Here is a 14,570-nt window from a genome sequence, read left to right as displayed (position 1 = left end):
AGAAGGGGCTCAGTAAGTTTCGTCAATTATTTTTACTGATGGTCCAGTTTACGTATCTTTAAGATGTTTGAAGATAAGTACAATGGTTATGCTACAGGATGTGTTATGTTAAGTTTTTCTTCCTGTATTTGAGATTGAACTTGTTGCATTGCATGCCTGAATATGTTTAATAATGGCCTGTGTTCTAATATGATCCTTAGGTAATAGAGTCTATAGGTATTTGTCCTCTACTTGGTGGTGAGCCTGAGGGCCCTCTGACAATTTCGTACCATTTGGAGTTATTGGAACTTGGTGGTTTGGGGGATGGTGGTGGGACTCTCTGGTCACAAATAAGTAGTAAGTAGGTAACTGAGAGATTTAAAAAGACCACTGGGATTCTCTAGCTATTGCCACAGATTCTAAGGGTAAATAAGACACTAGACTTTACAACCTTACCTGGGACTGAGTTTGTCTACAGGAGCTTTGCCTTGAAACCTGTAGGTTTTAGTTCTAAGATCTTCCTTATCAGGATGTTTGGTCATCATGAAAGATATTCTAGAATACTTACCATTTTCTCCGAAGCCACAGACTCTAAGGGTTCAGAGGTAATGAGGCCACTGTAGGGAAGGAAATAAAACTTCCTCTCTTCTCCTCCTACCCTCCAGGTTGAGGCATATTTTGGGGTGATATATTCTGCTTTCTTTCATCACAATGATCAAGGCATCACAGATCCCATCTGGGGGTCTGTAGATACCTGCTCTTTGTGAGACTGGTGGCTCCAAGGAGGTATCTTCCTGGAGCTCTTTGATATGTTGATCTCTGAAGATGAAAAGGGTTCAATTCATGATCAACAGATGACATTAATTTTGAAGACTTAAGGTAAATTTAGGAAAATGCATCCACAATTTGCCCCCTCTTCAAATACTATGTTTCACTTTCCTGATTTTTACTGACTTTTTCTTTTAGAGGAGAAGTAGAATGGAAGTTTTAGAAACAGGTTGCTTCTTGATGGGGTAAATGGCGATGTTTTAAGTTTCTGTGGGCAGAAAGAAATTGGAAGGCTACTGAGACCTCAGGAATCGGTGTGTCCAGGGCTGGAAAGAATCGTTCCTCCCCCTCTGAGCCTACCCCAGTCAGTTCCTTTAGTGGAACCACGGACGGACGGAGAGGGGGTGGGGGTGGTGGTGCTGAAGGTGGCGAGGGTCTCCATCTTTTCCATGTGGTGTGTTGCTGTGGGTGTTGACTGGGATTCTGAAAGAGTTGAGTGGTGGACAGTTCCATGTGGAGAAGGTCTTACACTGAAGAACACAGTCCCTGCTGCCGTTGGTCAGGATGGGGCAGGGTGCAGAAGTCTGCACATAGGCCCTGTTCACCCTGTCTGGCAGTTTAGAGCAGATGCTTAGAAGACAGAGTGCTGGCGAAGCCAGGCAGGTCCCGGCATGGGGGCGACCTCCCAGTGAGAATATGGTCAGCCAGGCGGTTGGGGCACATTCCTTCTCCACAGGGGAGATGAGGGCCCCGGTGGGCCTGGCCTTGGCATTGCCTGTGAAGGTGAGGGGCTGACCCTCATTGCCAGGAGCCTGGAGGCCCTCTTGGTGACAGCAGTAACATGGCTGTGAATAGTGTTCTGCTCAGTAGCAAAGAGAGAGTCCTAGCATCCCCTTCTCAGCCTTTACTCTTGATATTTTAATTTTCACTTTTAAATTTAGATGAAATGATTTTGCTTTTTGTCAGGAGCAGCCTTCTAGCAAAGTCCCTCTTCAAAGGAAGACGTTTCCACTGCGTGTTCGCAGCTGTCGTGGGAGTGCGGCGAATGGCTTTCCTCCCTGCCCCCGGCCCTCTCTCTTCCTTGGTGTTTCTCTTCTTGCCTGGGGTGGCCGAGGGCTGTTGGTGTAAAACCCAGTGTAAAAATGTGTCAACTTTTAGGTCCTGACGTTGAACGTTAATGAAACTGTCAGGTAGTTGGGGCAGGAGGTGACAGGGGCTACCAGTGCACACAAGTGACCCTTCAAAGGTGCAGGACTGGGAGGGAACAGCAAGGGCGGCACTGTGTGTGGAAGTGAACTGGAGAGTGTGTGATGCACATCTGAGTGTGAATTATGAGTGTGCACGTGTACAGTGCAAACGTGTGTGAATTAGTTTGGGAGCATGAACTTGTGAGTGTGAACACCAGTACCTGTCAGGTGTGTGAGGGTGAGCTGTGTGTGTCTTTGGGGTCATCAGTGTGAGTATATAAGAGTGTGTGAGTGTCAAGGATACGGGTACATGTGTTTCCAAAGCAGTGGATCTATCTGCCTTTTCCCCAGCCTGTCCCAAGAAGGGGCCTGTGCCTGCCCCATCTCCAGCTTGCGGATCAGGCAAGGTTGCCTGCAAAGAAGCTGGCCTGATTAGAATTAAGGTGGCTTTCTTCATGGGTTTGATTTCTTCTCTTACCTTCCCTTTCTCCCCCCAGCACATTCTTCAATTTTCCTTAACATAGCAAAGAAAATACGCTCTGTCTACAATTAAGTTCACCGACACAGCAGTCAACTTGCACACTAAAGCTCAAAGATAGGAATTTTTTAAAAACCCAGAATCCAGGAATTAAGTTTGCCTTATTTCGTTCTCTAGAAGGGAAAGGCCTTTCAAAATGTTTCAGGGTTTTATCTAACAATTTCACTTGGTTTAATGAAGCCTAATCCAGATATGGTTAACTTTCCTATTTAGAATGAAAGCTGTGACTTTCAGATATAGCTACAGCGCCAAACTGCAGTACCTGACAGAGCCACGGCCCTGTGGGAAACTGAATTTCATTTCTTTTCTACCAGGGGATCTGACCCACAGGAATTGTTCTTCTTAAGGCCGCATGGACAGTCCTTACCAATTTAACACAAGCTGATGTAACTTTTCAAAGTCCATTCTGAAAGAATACTTGGTTTCATCTGTTGTGTAATATTTAATCAGATAGCATCCCTTTGCTTCCCTCAAAGTATGATAAAATTTTTAACTGTCTTTAAAGGAGGAGTAAATTATTGATAACCCTCCTTAGTCCACATGATTCAAACCTGGGCATTTGCATTTAAACTATTTTCGGAAGCAGTGGGAATATATGTTCCTTTCTTCCATCTGAGGCAGGAGGTTAGTATTAAGGTGTCAGCTTGAAAGAGGGAATGTGAAAAATCACTAATGTGTCCCCATATCCTGCATAATGTGACATTACTTGGTTATTCTGTCATCCTTACTGAAAAAATAAGCAGCATTCAATTCATTTCTTTGTACCAGCTTCTGAATAATGTCCTTTGCAAACGTACAGTTATTTGTTGGAACAGGATGCACATTTGGGAAGCTGTCTCAGGAGAGGGGAAAGCTAACAAGTTGCCAGCGGGTACGTTGGTAGAAGCGAGAGGAGAGGGTGGCGCCTGTGGCTCAAGGAGTAGGGCGCCTGTCCCATATGCTGGAGGTGGCGGGTTCAAACCCAGCCCCGGCCAAAAACCACACACACACAAAAAAAGAAGCGAGAGGAGAAAGAGATTAGGCCTTTTCTCCATTCCAGTCAGCGGCACAGTGTGGATGGAGAAAGGCAGGAAGCCAAGGCCAACTTGTGTTTACTTTTCCCTTGAATGTTTATCCCCTTCTTTTCCTACTTCCCCCAGTGTAAGAGTGATTTGCTGTGTGTGGGGGGACCCAAGGGGCTGTAGCACGAGCCTAGTCTCCTTCCCTGCTCTTATAAGGGTTGTTGTTAATGCTTGGACGTCCCCCAAGCAATGTTTGCACAACCACAGTCCCAATAACATTAAATATAGGTCAAGTTGAAAATATTTGCTCCTAAAATGAAGGCAGAGCCAACCCTTAAATAATTTGCGCAACAGCAGCTCAGAAATTACCCTGGGTCTTCTCTTGTTAAAAGAATTTGGGTTTTGCCCCACATTAAATAGGAGCAAATTTCAAGCAGAAGCACATAAAAATAAAATTAAACACGTTTTTATGTGTATTTGCTTGTGTAAGGCTAGCTGCTCTAACAGATCATAGTGGCCTAATTAAAGTTTTCTTCTCTTTCCTGGGGGAGTCTGATGTGTGTTCCTCGGCAGGATAGTCTCTTCCAGGTGGTGATTCAGGGACCCAGGTTCCTTCCCTTTTGTGTCTTAGCCATACCCACCCTACGGTTTCAAAGTTGCCTGCAGGTTGTCTCCATTCTAGTGTGTGTGTGTGGGAAAGAAGGAGTGAGAGTGAGTTTTATGGGCTGTTATACATACAACTTACCAGAATGCAGAATCAGGGGACAGACACCCTGAGCTAGGTTTCTCGCATGGGAAGTTTACAATGAGACTCCCATCTGGGAGTGATGGGAACAGTGACATCCAAAGTGTGTTGCTTATGTTGATCATCAGGCATTAACTTCCTATAAGGAGCGTGCAACCGGGATCCCTTGCTTGTGCAGTTTACAGGATGGTTCACGCTCCTATGAGAATCTTAACACCGCTACTGATCTGACAGGAGGCGGAGCTCAGGCAGTGATGCCAGTGAGAGAAAGCGGCTGTAAGTACAGCTGAAGCTTCCTGCTCACTCACTTGCCCATGGCTCACCTCCTGCTGCCTGGCCTGGTTCCTATAGGCCATGGACCAGTGTTGGTCTGTGACTGCATGGGTTGGGACCCTCATGTTTAGAATTGTGCTTCTCCAACTTGCCAGGTATTAGAATTGCTTGGAAGCTTAAAATACACCTTCCTGGGCCCCGCCCCCGGGGTTTCTGACTCAGCATGTCTTGGATGAGCTGAGCAAGCTCCCAGGTGATGTTGATCCTGCTGGGCTAAGGATTACACTTTGAATAACCCTGGTTATGACATATTTTTGTGTCTTGATTTATCTATGCTAATCATGAAAGCCAAAAGTATTTTTATTATTATAGTAGTTTGAGCAATAGGAGGGAAGGACGGGAGTGAAATTGATAGTCTTGGCCAGGCCATCTGGGATATTAAAAATAATTTAAAGTGGAAGATTCCTTAGAGCAGTGGTGCTCAACCTTCCTAATGCCACGACCCTTTAATACAGTTCCTCATGTGGCAACCCCCCAACCATAAAATTATTTTCGTTGCTGCTTCATGAGGGTAATTTTGCAACTGTAATGTAAATATCAGATATGCAGGATGGACTTAGGCAACCCACAGGTTGAGAACCGCTGCCTTAGAGGATTGACCTGGGCAGTCATGTGCTAGTGAGATGGCTGCACTTCACTCCAGGGGAAGGGGATGAATAGGTACCTCTGCTGCCAGGCAAAGGCTTTCAGCTCTTAGCTCCCAGGAAGGTTTGGAGAGTAAAATATGGAAGTAGGTCCTGGAGAGGTGACAAGGAAAAGTGACAAGGGAGGACTTGAGGGAGCATCCAGGGAGAGTTTGTGCTTGCTGGAGTTGATCCAGCGTGGACCTTGGACACCGAGGAGCTGGGCTTAGGTTTCAAGTTTCTTCTATAGCCGGACATTGTGGCAGGCGCCTGTAGTCCAAGCTACTTGGGAGGTTGAGGCAAGAGAATCGCTTAAGCCCAACAGTTTGAGGTTGCTGTGACTGTGATGCCACGGCACTCTACCGAGGGTGACATAATGAAACTCTGTCACCAAAAAAAAAAAAAAATGTTTCTTCTAGTCTCAGAACATCTGTGAAATGGGGATAATATCTGTTAGGTTGCTGTGAGAATGAATTAAGTCAGATGTTTGTAAAGTTTCCTGATTGGTGGTGCTTTTAAATTAGATCTAACGGTTCAATTTATTAAGTAGTTAGCTCCAAACCACCTCATACATATTAATGTCTTAACGCAGTAGCCACTGAAAAAAATAATAAATATCAATAGAAAGAAAAATATTTTTGTTTCTGAACTAACCAAAATTACTTATAAATGAGATGTGTGAACCTGTGGGCGTTACACAGCTTCTCAGACCTTGGTATCTCACTGGACATTGCTGTTTTCCTATTCTTTGTTTGTTTCTTTGTTTTGGAGACAGAGTCTCACTGTGTCGCCCTCAGTAGAGTACTGTGGCATCACAGCTCACAGCAACCTCCAACTTGGGCTTAAGCAATTCTCTTGCCTCAGCCTCCCAAGTAGCTGGGCCTACAGGTGCCCGCCACAATGCCGGGCTATCTGTTTTTTGTTGTTGTTGCAGTTGTCATTGTTGTTTTAGCTGCCCTCGGCCACGTTTGAACCCACCATCCTCAGTGTATGTGGCCGGTGCCGCCCTCTCTTCCTGTTCTTGACTGACATTTTTGTTCTTATCATAGCAACTGCTGAAACCCTTTGCAAAAACATGTCATTGAGAGGAATGTGGTGCAATCAAACATTGAAACTGAAAACTACGGAGTTAGTAGTACGGGTGGTATCTGACCTGTGTTGAGTCTTGCCATGTATCCATCGTTTAGAGATGGAATATTTTACAGTGCCTCTGACTTCACTGTATGACCCAGGCACCTTGTTGTGTGGATGGGGAACTATGGGATTCAGTAGGTTTTTTTCACTAATGTTAACTGAGTAGCAATGAAGTGAAAGACACTATTCTGGGCACTGGGGGGGGGAAACATGTTCTATCTCCTCAGAGCATAGAGTCTAGTGGGAAAACTGGATACTGAATCAGGTAATTACACAAATGTAGACTTCAGCTGAGCCAGTGCCATGAAGGAGGATTTCAAGGTACTACAAGGAAGAATATTTGACCTGGTTAGGAGAAGTTAACATGGCAAGAAGAGGGGAGGGAACCATATAGTAGGAAGGAGGAATAACATTTTAGGCAAGTATTTCTCAAACCATCTATGGTGAAGAACCTGCTTCCTTCCCCTTGTCCCAATAGGATTGTGATTGATTCATTACTAGGATGTAATACACATTGTGTACCATACATGTTGAACAGCATCCGAACCGTTTAACAAGACATGCCCAGATGATCATGCAGGTGGATGTTGAAACAAAGCCAAATGGCAGAAAAAGTTTCTAAAGGCCATTGTGGACTGGTAACAGTTTGTGGACCATCCATACTTGTGGACCACACTTTGAGTAACTGCTCTAGACAACAGGAACAGCATGTGTAAAGGTCCTGTGGTAGGAGGCAAGTTGGGAATGTGGAGGAAGTGTGTAGGTCAGAGCAAAAAGTGAGAAGGTAGAAAAGTCAGTGTGGGCTGTGCTGGGACTCTAGGCTACAGGAAGAATTTGAATCTCAGATGAAGACATTTTCATTGTGGTGGAGAAAGGGATATTATCTTGGCTACCTCCTGGGTGATAAATTGAGACAATAGACAGGCCAGATATTTGGCTAATGAAGATTTGTTGTATGATTTGGGCAAATGGTAGTTCTTTTTTTTACCCTGGATGTAGAGTGCAGTGGCTTTTCAACTACCCACAGCAGAGGGAATTTTTGCCTCTTTGTGTAAAAAAGAATACATGAAAGGGCCTGCTGGTGTGTCCTGCTGGAGTTACTCGTGGTCCCTGGCCTATGTCAGGCTCCTCATGGTATGCAGCTGGCAGGAAGCTGAGGCCCGGGTGCTGCTGCTGTCTGGGTGTAAATCCACTTGTCGTAAAGGCCAGGAAGTCCTGTGGAGTGTGTTATGAGTGGCATGCTGCAGCACTTCCAGGGTCTCAGCCGTCCTGATGTTTCATGTGGTATCTGTGGGCGCCTGGCCAAGTGTAGGCATTGCACCAAACCCTGAGTGGGCCAGGTCCTGCCCACAGAGGCCTGTTGTGAGCTCCCTTCTGACGTGAGAATCCCCTGCTCTCTCCCTACTCAGGCTGATTGATTTCTGTGGGGTGTCTGGGAGGAACTTTGGGGTTCCAGCTTCTTGAATTTGGAGCCCAGTGTGGACTTCAGGATTGCTTTGCTTTTCTGCTTTGCTGTGTGGAATAGGCCAGGGGAGAAAAATGACGTCCTGTGGTTTCTCTGTGCAGGTACTTTGTGCTGGATTTTGAGGCTGGCATCCTGCAGTATTTTGTGAATGAGCAAAGCAAACACCAGAAGCCTCGAGGAGCCCTGTCTTTATCTGGAGCCATAGTGTCCCTGAGTGACGAAGCTCCCCACATGCTGGTCGTGTACTCTGCTAACGGAGAGATGTATAAGCTGAGAGGTAGGTTCTTCTCCTGGAAACTTCTCAGACAGGCTTCCTGGCTTCCATTTGTAGTTGCCATGGTAATGGCTCTCTTGTTTTCTGATTTCTTTTTCAATCACCTTTAATAATTTGCTATGTTTGGAGGACTCTGTGGTGACAGACCCTGTGGTGACAGACACACACAGCCCCTCTTAACCTTGGGATGGGGAAGTAGAGCTGACATTAGGAATGGCTTGTGTTACTTAACTGAAGCATTAAGGACAATGGAAAGGTGAGTGGTGAAGGCTTTGAAGATTTCAGATATTAGCTCGGTATGTATTTTCTTTGACCTTCTAGTGCGAGTCTTCACTGCACTGCCCTGTGGGGCTGTGCTAAAGCAAGCCTGACAAGGGTCCTAAAGACTTCCTTGCAAAATTTCTTGAAAAGCATTTCTTAGTAAAAAGCTCCTTTGAGTTTTATCCATCCAGTGTGGTGCAGGGGTGGCCAACCTGCAGCCCACAGCCACGTGCTGATTTTGTGAGGACTTCTTTTGCTTATCTGTGGTGTTGGATATCATGAAAAGTATGTACAGACCTTATTTTGCTTATCACCTTTCATTAGTGGTTGTGTATTTAATGTATGGCCCAAGACAACTCTTACTCAGCCAATGTGTGGCAGAGGAACAAGAAAGGTTGAACACCCCTGTGCCTGTCAAGAAGCCAACAGGTGTTGAGTTAATTTCCCTCTCCTGTGCTTTCTTCCCTGGTCTTTGCTTCCTGAACACTGATGTCTGTTCTGATGTCTGCCCAGCACCTCATTCACCCTCAAGGCACATGATGCACTGCACGGAAATGTCAGACTTGTAATAAAATTACAGTGTAATTTCATTGCTAGATCATTCTACCAGGATTTTGTTATAGTTGCATTGCCAGGATTCTTCTGCCAGTTTTCCTGTAATAACATAACAAAACAATGAACAAAAATTCAAATGCCCCTCCCCCCCACACACATACATGCGCGAGTGCATACACATACACACAGTAAATGATTATTTATTAAGGCCTAAGGAAAGGTAGTATGTATCAAATATTAAGGGGTGGTTGACAATTCTGCTATGTTATATGTAACATCTTTATCTGAGTAAGAGCTCACTCTTGATCATGATAGGTTGCCTCTGCAAAGCCAGACGGAGGGCTTATCTCTCAGTCCAGTTTTCACTATTCTACTGCTAAGCTTTACTATCCAAAAGATGGAATAAGCTCATATTTCTTTATTGTCTATTTACAAGTCATATTTCAGACTCTATAAAACAATGAAATAAAAATGCCTATAGCTGAAGAAGAAAGTTTTTCGGAAGTGTGGTAAGATTCATGTTTGCTTTTGAGATTCATGCAGTGTGTGTTCTAGCTGGCTAGATTTATATGGTCCTTGGTTTCACTTTGCTGTTTATTGCTTAATAAATTGTCAGAGCAGAAACAATAGCAGGTGAAAAACTTACAGGCGTCCCCCCCAACCCCCTGTGGTTTATAAAGTGACACAAACCCATACAAAAGAAAAAAAACAACTAATTTGACAGTTGAGCCATCTTGTTTTGCCATCGAACTGTTAATATTCTCTGGATTATTAAACCCTACATTCTTTTTAAGGATAGTTTTAATAGCAAATAGAAAACTTTGATTATCTGCATGAAATAATCATAAGAGCTAAATTTGCTAAAACTTACCAACTACAAAAAAGGCAGGATGAAATTCTGCAAGTCTATGGCTTGACTCTGGCCCTTCTCGCATGTTGCTGGTCTTGATTTTCTCATTTCCCATCTCACATACTCAGCGTTGGATCGTGATGTCACGAGATGCACAGCCTTTGGGAATATTCCTAGTGTTATGGCTTTGGCTAGTACTGCCACAAGTTGGCGATTCTTCAAGTTTCCTGAGGAAAACCACTAACTTCTGTTAGATCCTTTGTCTTTGGAAGTTAATTTCATGTGGTCTTACACTGCATATATAGTATTTGTACAACAGGCTTCTTGGCAGACAGATTGTTTTAGATTTGGAAAGGTCATCTCCAGGCCTTACATGGTACTAAACCAAGGGATTTCCCATTTTGTTCATTTAGGTTTCTTCACTTGAAAGTTCAAGCTGAAGTCAGGTTTTATTGACAGAGAATTTTGAGGGCCATTTCTGTAAACAATTAATGATTTCCAGGGAAAGCATTCTGTTTTCTGGGTAGTCAACATTTATGTAAGTAATTAATACTATAGTATTTTTTGCAGTTAATTATGCTGTTAAAGGGATGATTTAGATTTTATTAGAACCTGTTATGTGCCTGTGATATTTACGAATAATTTCATATATATTATTTAAGAGGTGGGGTGTAGATGAAAGAATATGACTGTGCAGTTGACTTGCACTTGAATGTCTCTTTGGGGAAATTTCAGGCTCTCTAAGGCAGCATTTGGCATCTTGTTCTGTCCAGTCATAATATGAATCTTGGAGAACACATATTAAAATGGTAATTCAACTGAACGCTAATTTTGTAAATGCTAATAACGCCACAGTACAACTCTAGGAGCCAGCAAAAGCCCTGAAAAATTGTACTTTGGTATACATTAGCTACATAAGGTAGAGGCATTTGAAAATAAGCATCTGTTTTCTTTCCTGCTGCCTTTTTAAAGAAGTATTATAGAATTGACTTTCTCAGAGGAGTTTAAAACAAATAGCAAAATTATTCTTACACCAGATATTTCAGAATGCATTTCTAATGTGGCTCGAGGGAATTTTCTGTAGAGGTTCAGCATGATTTGTTTTTTGGTGTAAGAACAGGCTGCTTGAGAACGTGGAGGTCTACATCTGCTTTCTCTCTCTCCAGCCTCCCACCCCCTTAGGTGGGTGTAGAAATAAGTTGGATGTGTATTGGAACAATCTCTGCAAACGTTTCTTTCTCTGTTTTCCCTATTTTAGCTGCTGATGCAAGAGAGAAACAGTTTTGGGTGACTCAGCTTCGAGCATGTGCCAAATATCACATGGAAATGAATTCTAAGGTAAGTAACTACACGGAGAGCAAGGAGGTGTTAGAGTAACCTGGGTAACCTTTCAGATCAATTATCTGTTTCTTTGGGGAAGATATTTTTTATATCATTTTTAAAGTTTTCCACTGTGATGGAATTCCTGCTTCTCCTGTTGCATTTAAATTTTAAGCCAGGAAAAGCAGTAGGATTTTCTTGTAGGTAGAACACACAGGCATGCAGACCCTGTGGGAGCTGGTTCAGGAAAGACACTTCTGTTGCTTTCTCTTGTCAGTTTAGGCGGCTGTTAATTGGTTTATAGAGAAGCTCTGGTGGATGATTTCATTGTGACGTCAGAGTTGTCAGATTTACAGTTGCGGAAGACTAGTTGTTGTTACTGATCCTTAAAGAAATCCTAGATCCCAAATTGACTGTGTACTTTGCAAGGAGCTGCTGTATTCTAAGCATGTGAAATTGATCTCGAGTAATTGGGCATCCAAGGATGATTAATTTTCTCCTTAGGATCTTGTGAGATCTTGTGTTAGATGTGCAGGAGACAGGCCAGGTCCATTTTCATGGATTATTATGGAGGATTTGTGATCATTAACATGTAGGAAATATTTTCAAAAATGCATTTATCCAAGGTAATAAATAGATGCTAAAATTAATGTGTAAAGGGCTGTCACCTTTATATCATTAGTTCAAATTTAGTTAAGTTACCCAACTGCTATCTTTTTTTGCATTCCACTCATCTGCTAGAAAGGTCCACACTTCAAACTAGCAAGGATTCTATAAATTATAACGTGCCTGCTTCCAGCTCAGGGCCATGTGAAATGTCTTCCTTAAATATTCCTTGCTGTTTTGCCTCCAAATACAACCCGAAATCATTAATTTCTTCATAATCTTTATATACATTTAAGAGACATCCTCTTTTTCTTGACTTATTTAAGATAGTTGCACTCACCTGTAATGCTCTTCTTAACTTGTCCTAAGCTGAATATTCTGGAACTGTAGAAGGAACCCATCTCCAAAGCTTCTAGCCTTCTTTATTTTCCAGGAATTATAAGTGGGAATTTTGAACATTTCATCAGTATTTTATACACACCTAGGCAGGGCAGTTTGGTTTGATTTTTCCTCTTTTGTAGCTTCTAAAATAGAAGAGGGTGGAATTTAAAAATATCTGTCCTCTCCCGTTGCCATCTAATGTACGCACATTAGCGATAATTGCTCGAACCGTTCTTGTATGTTACTCCAGTAAATTTAGGCATGCGTTAGTATGTTTTGTGTGGGTGTTTGTATATAACTGTATGTATAGGTCAGTTTCTTTTACACCAATGGGATCACATGATGCATACTCTTTTCTCTTTTTTTCACTTATTAGTATGTTTTGGAGATCTTTTCATATTGCGCGTATTAATCTACTCTTCTTAGGATGGATGGTTGGATGGTATTCTAAGGAATAGATGTCAGTGTCTAATTTAGTTCTCCTACTGATGAATGTCTGATGAACTTGCTTCCTTGTTTTATAGAATGCTGTAATAAACACCTTTGTATGCATATATTTCTATAACACTCGGCATGTGCACATAAAGAATGAATTTATACGGATGGAATTGCTGGACCATAGAATATGTCTTTTCATAGACACTGCTAAATTGTGTGCTAAAAAAGTTACCTTAATTTGTGCCCTCACCAACTGTGTATGTAAGGGTTTGTTTCCCTCTTTAATTAAGCATGGGTGTTAACATTCAGTTTTTGATATTCTCACACATTAAAAATGGATATCGCATTGGGACTGAATATATCTTCATCTGTTTATTGACCACTTGCATTTTTTAAATGTGAACTTCCAGTTTATGTCCTTCACTTGTTCTTCTATTGAGCTCATTTTTTTCTGCTTGATTCGCAGTAGCTGTTTATATATAAAGGACTTGTGGTTTTTTTTTTGTACCAGAATGTTTATTGCAGCCCAGTTCACCATTGCCAAGTCGTGGAAAAAGCCCAAGTGCCCATCGATCCACAAATGGATTAATAAATTGTGGTATATGTACACCATGGAATATTATGCAGCCTCAAAGAAAGATGGAGACTTTACCTCTTTCATGTTTACATGGATGGAGCTGGAACATATTCTTCTTTTTTTTTTTTTTATTGTTGGGATTCATTGAGGGTACAATAAGCAAGGTTACACTGATTGCAATTGTTAGGTAAAGTCCCTCTTGCAATCATGTCTTGACCCCATAAAGTGTGACACACACCAAGGCCCCACCCTCCTCCCTCCTTCCCTCTTTCTGCTCCCCCCCCATAACCATAATTGTCATTAATTGTCCTCATATCGAAATTGAGTACATAGGATTCATGCTTCTCCATTCTTGTGATGCTTTGCTAAGAATAATGTCTTCCACGTCCATCCAGGTTAATACAAAGGATGTAAAGTCTCCATTTTTTTTTAATGGCTGAATAGTATTCCATGGTATACACATACCACAGCTTGTTAATCCATTCCTGGGTTGGTGGGCATTTAGGCTGTTTCCACATTTTGGCGATTGTAAATTGAGCTGCAATAAACAGTCTAGTACAAGTGTCCTCATGATAAAAGGATTTGTTTCCTTCTGGGTAGATGCCCTAATGGGATTGCAGGATCAAATGGGAGGTCTAGCTTGAGTGCTTTGAGGTTTCTTCATATTTCCTTCCAGAAAGGTTGTACTAGTTTGCAGTCCCACCAGCAGTGTAAAAGTGTTCCCTTCTCTCCACATCCACGCCAGCATCTGCAGTTTTGAGATTTTGTGATGTGGGCCATTCTCACTGGGGTTAGATGATATCTCAGGGTTGTTTTGATTTGCATTTCTCTAATATATAGAGATGATGAACATTTTTTCATGTGTTTGTTAGCCATTCGTCTGTCATCTTTAGAGAAAGTTCTATTCATGTCTCTTGCCCATTGATATATGGGATTGTTGGCTTTTTTCATGTGAATTAATTTGAGTTCTCTATAGATCCTAGTTATCAAGCTTTTGTCTGATTGAAAATATGCAAATATCCTTTCCCATTGTGTAGGTTGTCTCTTTGCTTTGGTTATTGTCTCCTTAGCTGTACAGAAGCTTTTCAGTTTAATGAAGTCCCATTTGTTTATTTTTGTTGTTGTTGCAATTGCCATGGCAGACTTCTTCATGAAGTCTTTCCCCAGGCCAATATCTTCCAGTGTTTTTCCTATGCTTTCTTGGAGGATTTTTATTGTTTCATGCCTTAAGTTTAAGTCCTTTATCCATCTTGAATCAATTTTTGTGAGTGGGGAAAGGTGTGGGTCCAGTTTCAGTCTTTTACATGTAGACATCCAGTTCTCCCAACACTATTTATTGAGTAGGGAGTCTTTCCCCCAGGGTATGTTCTTGTTTGGTTTATCGAAGATTAGGTGGTTGTAAGATGTTAGTTTCATTTCTTGGTTTTCAATTCGATTCCAAGTGTCTATGTCTCTGTTTTTGTGCCAGTACCATGCTGTCTTGAGCACTATGGCTTTGTAGTACAGACTAAAATCTGGTATGCTGATGCGCCCAG

At 42.3% G+C, this 14,570-nt stretch overlaps 1 protein-coding gene across 3 annotated transcripts in view; it reads left to right on the top strand.

The window, feature by feature from the left end:
• OSBPL10 (oxysterol binding protein like 10) overlaps nucleotides 1-14,570 on the top strand; it is a 351,945-nt gene that overhangs the window by 119,882 nt on the left and 217,493 nt on the right. For 2 of the 3 annotated variants that reach the window (XM_053600064.1, XM_053600063.1), the window contains exons 2-3: nucleotides 7,875-8,050; nucleotides 10,972-11,051. In XM_053600064.1, coding sequence (XP_053456039.1) covers nucleotides 7,875-8,050; nucleotides 10,972-11,051 — 256 coding nt within the window. The remainder of the gene's footprint in view (nucleotides 1-7,874; nucleotides 8,051-10,971; nucleotides 11,052-14,570) is intronic. The other variant, XM_053600065.1, reaches the window with a different exon arrangement.

The sequence above is a fragment of the Nycticebus coucang genome, chromosome 8 (genome assembly GCF_027406575.1).
Source record: "Nycticebus coucang isolate mNycCou1 chromosome 8, mNycCou1.pri, whole genome shotgun sequence".
Classification (NCBI taxonomy): domain Eukaryota; kingdom Metazoa; phylum Chordata; class Mammalia; order Primates; family Lorisidae; genus Nycticebus; species Nycticebus coucang.
Note: the sequence above shows the minus strand (reverse complement) of the source record. Positions and strands in the feature narration are given on the sequence as shown.